Here is a 7865-nt window from a genome sequence, read left to right on the forward strand (position 1 = left end):
TGCCCGAAACGTCAAATCTCCTGTTCCCTGGATGCTGCCTGACCTGCTGTGCTGTTCCAGCAATAAAGTTTCAACTCAAATGCCAGTATCCTTGGCTATGGCATGAGTGCAACCACTGCCTGTGGAATGCGCCCTGAGACTTTATTATAGAGTCTCTATTGTGAACAGCAGAGGAGCAAAAAGTTATCTGGAGTCATCAAGCATCTGCTCTGACATTCATGTTGGAAATTCTCAATATCTAGTCTGCTTGCAGCAGGTGATAGTGTAGCTGGCTGCTTATTAATGAGGAGAGAGATACAGTGAATAAGGGTGATCATCATCAATAATCCATGTTAATTGGCATCTCACTGATCTAGTGAGAATCTCATCTTGACATTTGGGAATTCTACTCAAAAAGCAACTAGTTTATCCCTGTGTTGAGAAAAGCTTTGCTTGTCTTCTCATGTGATTCTTCAAGATTCCTTCTTATAAACCACATAGTTCAGGGCCCTAAAATATTCTGCTCTAAGTTCTATTGATGAATTTCCTATTTTGACAGAAAACACTCTCCACACTAATTACATTTAACTTCCTTTACTTCATTATAAAAGCAACATTTGTATACATAGCCCCACTTGAAAAAATTTATAACCACTTGAAACCAACTGTAAACTGACAGGTAGGCCACTGTGATGTTGAATGGTTGTGAACTCAGTCAAGAACAGTAATCCTGCATTAATACTTATCTGACCAATGTTAACAGACACAGTGAAATTAAAGACACTGACTCATTTTAAAAAACATTGCAGAAAGATTTTTTTTCACATATTTCAAGTGCGTGAGATATAGATGCCTTGATAGCTTGTCAGCTCTCTTGATGGTTCCAAACGTGCTTCACAGTTGCCATGAATTTATGCATGTGCATGTCTAATAAACTCAAAAAGCAGTCACCTCTCCCAAAGTGCACCTGACCTTTTTAAAAAGTGTCCCAAGACCATATCTAAAAGGATACTGCACTTCTTCAAAGAGGTACCCTGCATCCCCAAAACATCCAGGCAGCTTTCGACCTTTTCCTACCAGTGCACCACTTGTGGTTACTACAGCCCATAAGAGGAAATCAGATCTGCTTGAGGTAACTGAATTTTGACATAAGTTACAATCCATCCGCATTGCTCCCCTGTGAAAATAATCGGTATGTTCAAGGACAGAACTTCCAGATTTGGGCTTCTGCTGCCATTTTAATCATGACAGACAAACATTCAATTTGCCCAATAATTCAGACCACATTTTCACATACAGAGAGTGTAGGAATTAACTTCCCGATAGGATGACACACAAATGGAACATGTTTATTCCAGATGATTATTAGCATGCTTGATGAGAATTAGGTCCTAATATCTTATATTGTGATAGACTATTTTCAGCAAATTGGTGGAACTAAAATCCCGCAAAATTTTGCTTGGTGTTCTTTCATAAACATATTACATTGACATTTTAATAAATATCCAGCACAATTCATCTTTGTTTCCTTGCAACTTTGAATATGTGACACAGTTTCTCGAGCTCCTGGTTTATTTTGCATAAGACAATTAAACTGAAGTTTGCACCCTCATTGCTGTTTGCATGGAACTAAAGTTCTAGCAGTAGCACTTGGTCCTGTTCCCTAAACTCAAAACAGTCAAGACCAGGAATTAGAATTCTCGCATACAGAGGAATACTGATGATGGAATGCTAAGGAGTAATGCAGCTGCTTCAGAATATCAAAAGTACTTTAGCAATAAAAGCAAATTGACAAAGGGTCAGTTAGACTCGAAACGTCAGCTCTTTTCTCTCCTTACAGATGCTGCCAGACCTGCTGAGATTTTCCAGCATTTTCTCTTTTGGTGACGGGTAATGTTGATCTTTTCTGAGATGCTTTGAGGTCAATCTTAAAACCATATTTGTTATCCACCTGAGAGGCTCCTGTCATGAACGATTTCCAACCAGAGCAGTTGCTTCAGCAGTTTGGTATAACAATGACATGTCCTGCCCAGAAATTGTGAGATTATCAAATTGATACTGGGAAAGTTCTAACTCCCACAGAGTAAGTTATTGCAGTCTACCAACCATTTAAAAAAATATGGAAATTGAATTCCAAAATTCAAATAATTTGCTACATTAAGTAATTGTGACACTGCATAGTGTCTTTCATGTTAAAAAATGTAATTGCAATGACAGAACTGTGTTGAAGATGTTGGGTGTTTTGTGATATTTCTACCTTTTCCCTTTTCGATTTCTGTGTAGTAATAAACTGTGGTAACCCTGGCGAAATTCCAAATGGATATTATGTAGCCTCAAATGATACAGTTGGAAATAAAGTGACCTTTTATTGTGACATTGGGTGAGTATTTGCTCTGTGAATGGATGAATAATTTTGTTGGAAGGTTGCTATCATAATCTATAATCACATGATTATTTGAGATCATATTATTTTTCATTTGCATTTCTGATAAACATTTTCCATGTCAATATGAGTCAGGCTTGTAATTCAATGCTGAATAGGGAATCTGATTTTTAAAAAAGTCTTTATCCACAGCAGATCAAGGAAGTTACTTCATGGGTTTGGAATATGTATAGATAGATAGACATGTTAAATTTGTTGGTGATGCTTAGACCCAAACACTCCTATCTTCCGACTGGGATCCCTCCAACCGCAGGGGATGAACTTGGACTTCACCAGTTTCTTCATCCCCCCTCCCCTTGTCTCAGCCGAATCCCTCCAGCCCGGCACCGCCTTCCTGACCTGCAGTCTTCTTCTTGACCTCTCCGCCTCCACCCTACTCCGACCTATCACCCTCACCTTGACCTCTTTCCACCTATCACATTTCCAACGCCCCTCCTCCAAGTCCCTCCTCCCTACCTTTTATCTTCTCCTGCTGAACACTCTCTGCTCATTCCTGAGGAAGGGCATGTGCCCGAAACGTCGAATCTTCTGTTCCCTAGATGCTGCCTGACCTGCTGTGCTGTTCCAGCAATAAAGTTTCAGCTTTGATCTCCAGCGTCTGCAGACCTCACTTTCTCCTCCTAATCTGGTAAGGATCAAGTGATTGATAATATCTGATGGTTTTGCTAGTGTTCTCCAATGTGAGACAGAGCCTAGAATTTTATTTTCTACGTTTTGAAAAGTCTCAGCAAACACTGTCAAATTTCTCTGATATTGTCCTCAATGTTGACCAAGTAATGATAGGAAAACACTTCTGGTTCCATACTAAGTAATGGATCTCCAAGAGATGTAGAGTAAAATGTTCAACAAATAGAGAAACATAGGGAGATCAGAGTTTGTTGAAACCCATAATGGCAAAACTTAAAACAGGCTTAAAACTCATTTGGATGCAGAGAATTTTAGATGATTAGCTTCCACCTTGGTATTAGTATTTTAAACAATTCCCAATGAATTGGTCAACAAGTTAATAGGACACTCTTTGTTGCAAAAATTCTGTCACAGTTCTATTTTTCTTATCATCATCATGGTGTGTGCTCTCTCCAAAGGCAGAGTCTTGACTTATGGCTTCCTCCAAGTCTCTCTGCCAGTTTTCTTTTCATTTGCCAATCACTTATTTCAATTTTCAAACCATCTAATATCCTCAATTCTCTTTCTCTGTCTTCCACTTATTCCTGGAAATCTTCCCTCCGTAATATTTCTTGCAGGTCTGTTTTCTTGTAAGAGCCTCAGTCTCAGACTTAGCCTCTTGGTCTTTTCCAAAATGCATTCGGCCAACTTGTTCATTTGTGCTCCAGGCCCCTTCATTAATTAGATGTTCTGCCCAGCTGATCCTTTCCATTCTGTGCAAGTATGAACCATTATTTAAATTGACTGGATGGATGGCTTTGCACATTTGCTAATAATTTGCACATATTTAAGAAAGGATGGAAACAGGCAATTCAGCTGAAATATCATTTGATATGTTTATCCTTCCACTCTAGTCTCCCTAAATCGTTATATTCTTCTCTAAGTTTCTTCCTCTTTATACTTATTTAGGTTTTCCCTTAAATGGTATTCCATTCCACGTAGTAGTGCGTTCTAACCATTCTGAGGTAAAGCAGTTTCTCTAGAAATCTTTTTTTTTGATTCCTTAGTGGCCCCTATACATTTATGGGCTCAGGTTTGGATTCCTCTAAGTGGAAAAACTATCACTATGTTCAGGCTGCAGAATTCCTTCAACACTTTAAAGATTATCAGGGTCACTGCTGCATCTAGAGAAGAGGCTGAAAGCAGGAAACTCCCTATTCCAAGTTGTTAACAGCATGCAGTCTCTACATTCAGGAAGAATTTTTTCCTGTAAATGAAAAATTTTAATATCTGTATTCGTTTGCTTTAAACTGTGCTGCCACATTGTGTGAATTTCAAATGTGGACATCATTTGGATGGAAGCAGTGGTTTTACACTCAACTTAATTCATAAGAATCTAAAGCATTCTCCCAACATGGCAATTCTAATTTAACTTCCATAACCCTGTACTTACCACATCTTTGCTACACCACCCAGTTGGCAAAATATTTTTATTCATCCTTTACTTCATGTCTTACCTGTTCTGTGCAGATCCTTTTCAAGAATACACATTTCTATGCTTGAGCTTAAATTCTTCCATCCTTTTGAACAATTCTCTCGTTTCTCTGAGCAGAATGTTGCTATACTTGACATTTCCTTTGCATTTTTTAAAGTCTGTCTTTGCTCACCAAAAATCTGTTTGTATGTCTTTGCAAGATTTCACAAGGGTATGCAGCGCTTGTTAGTTTAATTCTTTTATCTTTGTGAAGTCAGTCACTGTGGTATAAGTGCCAGCCTTCAACTGTAGGTACCATGACTGAAGACAGTGAGGACTGCAGATGCTGGACATCAGAGTCAAGGGATTGTGGTGCTGGTAAAGCACAGCAGGTCAGGCAGCATCCGAGCTGCAGGAGAATTGATATTTTGGGCAAAATCCCTTCATCAGGAATGCAGCTAGCAGGCAGAGGAAATTTTGTTTTGTTAATCTTGTTGGGTGTGATACTGGGTCACCGAGGTCAGATTTAATTCCCTGGAGTTACTGTAAACAACAAATAAATATACTCATTGTGACCACTTTCTTCCACAGATTCAAAAACAAGGGACATCACTGGACACAAACTCTTCACAGTTTTCTACAAAGTAAGGTATGTTTGCACTTTTTTAGAATTTGACAATGTTGATTTTAATCTTTGATGCACATTGCAGTTTTGGGAGGCTATGAAATTTGAGTAATGATGTAGTAGTTCCTCAGAATCTACATCTATATTCAATCCTCTCACAATTGGGCCTCAGAATTATTTTTATTTCATTACCTTGCTTGTTCATGATATCTCTTGTCTTGCACCATTTGCAGTCAACTGGTCATCCACAGAGCCTTGCCCCATTATGTTATATAAGGCATCTTGTACAAGTGTATTCCAGTGATACATTCCTGGCTTCAAGCCTGTGTTCTACATGGTACATGTTTGTATTGGACCATCTTCCTGTCCTCACACTTCCATTGGGAGTTAAACACTATTTCAATTGAATTTTTTATAGCACTTAACCATTTTGAGAATCATAGAATTCCTACAGTATGGAAGAAGGCTGTTTGGCCTCTGAGGTCCACACTGACCCTCCAAAGAGCATCCCACCCAGACACGCACATACACCTTTTGCCTGCACAGACCAGGACACTATGGGCACTTAAGCGTGGCCACACACCCCTACCCTGCGCATCCTTGAGATTGAGAGAATCCACTGGAATATTTATTATAAAGTTTTGTTTTCTTTCTCTGCTGCAGGTTATACCAGCTATGGAAATGTTGAACACTGCCCAGTTTGTAGAGTTACGGAATAAATTGAGCCAGCTAATTTAAGAGGGGCGAAAATGGACACGTCCTGGGACATATCCAACTCATTTACCTCTGTGGGAAAATGTGGATTACAGTGAGCATGCATAATTGAATATCAATGATTCTGATATTTGGTCCTTAAATAACATTACAGTGATCAAATGTCTCAATTTTAATTATTATACAATGGTGAATACTCAACACAAATGGAATCTTTACAGTCTTTTTTAAAAAATCTGGCTCCTTTGACAATTATTCCACTGTTCATAGGTGGAGTATCTTGAAGGATATCAACATTTCATCAGAAAGCAATTAAAATGTTGGTGTTAAGATGTCCAGTATGTAAATATTTTCTCAGTTACCAGGTTAAATATATTGTGTTTCAGAGTAGTCAAGTATTTTACAAAATGTGACTGAGAACTAAGGAAGGGAATATTCAGTTCACACAATAAGAAATTGTCTTATTTATTTAGCATTTCAGCAAGAAGATCATAAGATACAGTGTGTTTATACCAAGCAGGTGCTACAAAGTAAAGAACAAATTTTCTATTTTTCAATGGAAATTAAGAGAACTGTGTTTTTCAGATGACCATTAATTAACGTTCATTGCTGTGTTTGTTTCTCATAGTTAGGCCAGATCAGCTAGAATGCCAAAATCATTCTAGTTTATTCAATACAAAACTTCATTGTGTCTTATACAATGGAGATTCACGCTTGGTGCTGTGAAAATAAAAGCCTGCATTATAATTTTATAGAATCCTTTCAAGAGTGTTTTCTTCACTTGAGAGTCCATACTCTTTTTTTTAAATAAGACATTGCATTGGCTGGAATTGTATTCCCGAACATTGTATTTATATTGATTCTGATTTTCCTTTTTACTACACTCTGTTGTATATCAGCAGAGCTACAGCTGCACTGTTTTGACACTGCAGTCTCCTGCTCTTGGCTTTGTGCCTTTTAAATTTTGAAGAAATGACGCGTATGCAATATAGAATTTTCTTTTTGAAAAACCTTTGAAATGTACTGAGATTTCCCAAAACTCAATTTTATTCTTGCATTTCCGAATGTACTTCAATGCAAGTTTTTGGGTCCTTTTGTGAATTCGCATCATTCACTTTTTGAGTTTGCATTTTCTTTTTGTCACTGTCTTCAGAATGCATCTACGAATTTGGTGCCTTTCTAATTAAGGGCTATCTAATGAGGCTTTTAAAAAAAAAAAGGCCTCTTTAACTTTTGGAAAAGTTCACAGGAAGTAGACAATCTCTTTATACCTCTCTTTTATGGTCGTTAACAGTCTCTGCATATTGAGTGTGTGGTTCTGGCTGTTGGTACCACTTCATGTTTTTGCTATTTTTCCAGAAAGGAAACCTTGGCCTGCTCACAAACTAAATCACTTTAGTTGCAGTAGCTAAAACTTGCAATAGGCACGAAATTTTGTTTCAGGATTTTAGGAAGAACTTATATTTTTCTACAGGTTCTGTGAAGTTTGTCTTTTTAAAATCTGTTTTTCAATGTATTAATTCAATAAAGGTTTCAATTTAAAGAATCTACACATCATTTGCACATGTGTTTGACTTTGGAGTCCATTGTGTCTGGTAAGGAATTGTTCATGGTGTCCAACGCTATTTGGAATGTTCATTGAATTTGAAAAGAGAGTACAGCTGGACCCTTCACTTATTACAGAACAGAATACTAATTTTTCTTAGTAAAAAGGTGCACTGACATAATCACGTTCTAAACATAGAAGCTTTCAACTCTTCCAGAGCCCAAACATGAAAACAGAATTCAGCATTTTTTTCAATGAAACAGGGCCAGTCCACAGAGGTATTAAGTTTCTTTTTAGCTGTCTTTTTGATTTATGCTCCTTTTGAATTTTCCTTTCTCCTTTTTTCCATGCACTAAATATGCTGCGCAACATACTGTTCTTTTGTGATCAAATTGATTAATTACATTGTTAACTTATCTTCTTTCAGAAGCCTTCCAACGTTAGAATTGTCTACTTCCTTCATTGCTTCTTTGCTTAC

At 37.6% G+C, this 7865-nt stretch overlaps 1 protein-coding gene across 3 annotated transcripts in view; it reads left to right on the top strand.

Moving 5' to 3' along the window:
* The window catches only part of zgc:112980 (uncharacterized protein LOC503706 homolog), a 72188-nt gene extending 64797 nt beyond the window's left edge, over nucleotides 1-7391 (top strand). For all 3 annotated transcript variants that reach the window (XM_043711293.1, XM_043711292.1, XM_043711294.1), the window contains 2 exons: nucleotides 5094-5151; nucleotides 5791-7391. In XM_043711293.1, the coding sequence (XP_043567228.1) occupies nucleotides 5094-5151; nucleotides 5791-5865 (133 nt within the window). In that variant the 3' untranslated portion in view covers nucleotides 5866-7391. The remainder of the gene's footprint in view (nucleotides 1-5093; nucleotides 5152-5790) is intronic.
* Nucleotides 7392-7865: the final 474 nt, after the last annotated feature.

Source organism: Chiloscyllium plagiosum, chromosome 21 (genome assembly GCF_004010195.1).
Source record: "Chiloscyllium plagiosum isolate BGI_BamShark_2017 chromosome 21, ASM401019v2, whole genome shotgun sequence".
Taxonomy (NCBI): domain Eukaryota; kingdom Metazoa; phylum Chordata; class Chondrichthyes; order Orectolobiformes; family Hemiscylliidae; genus Chiloscyllium; species Chiloscyllium plagiosum.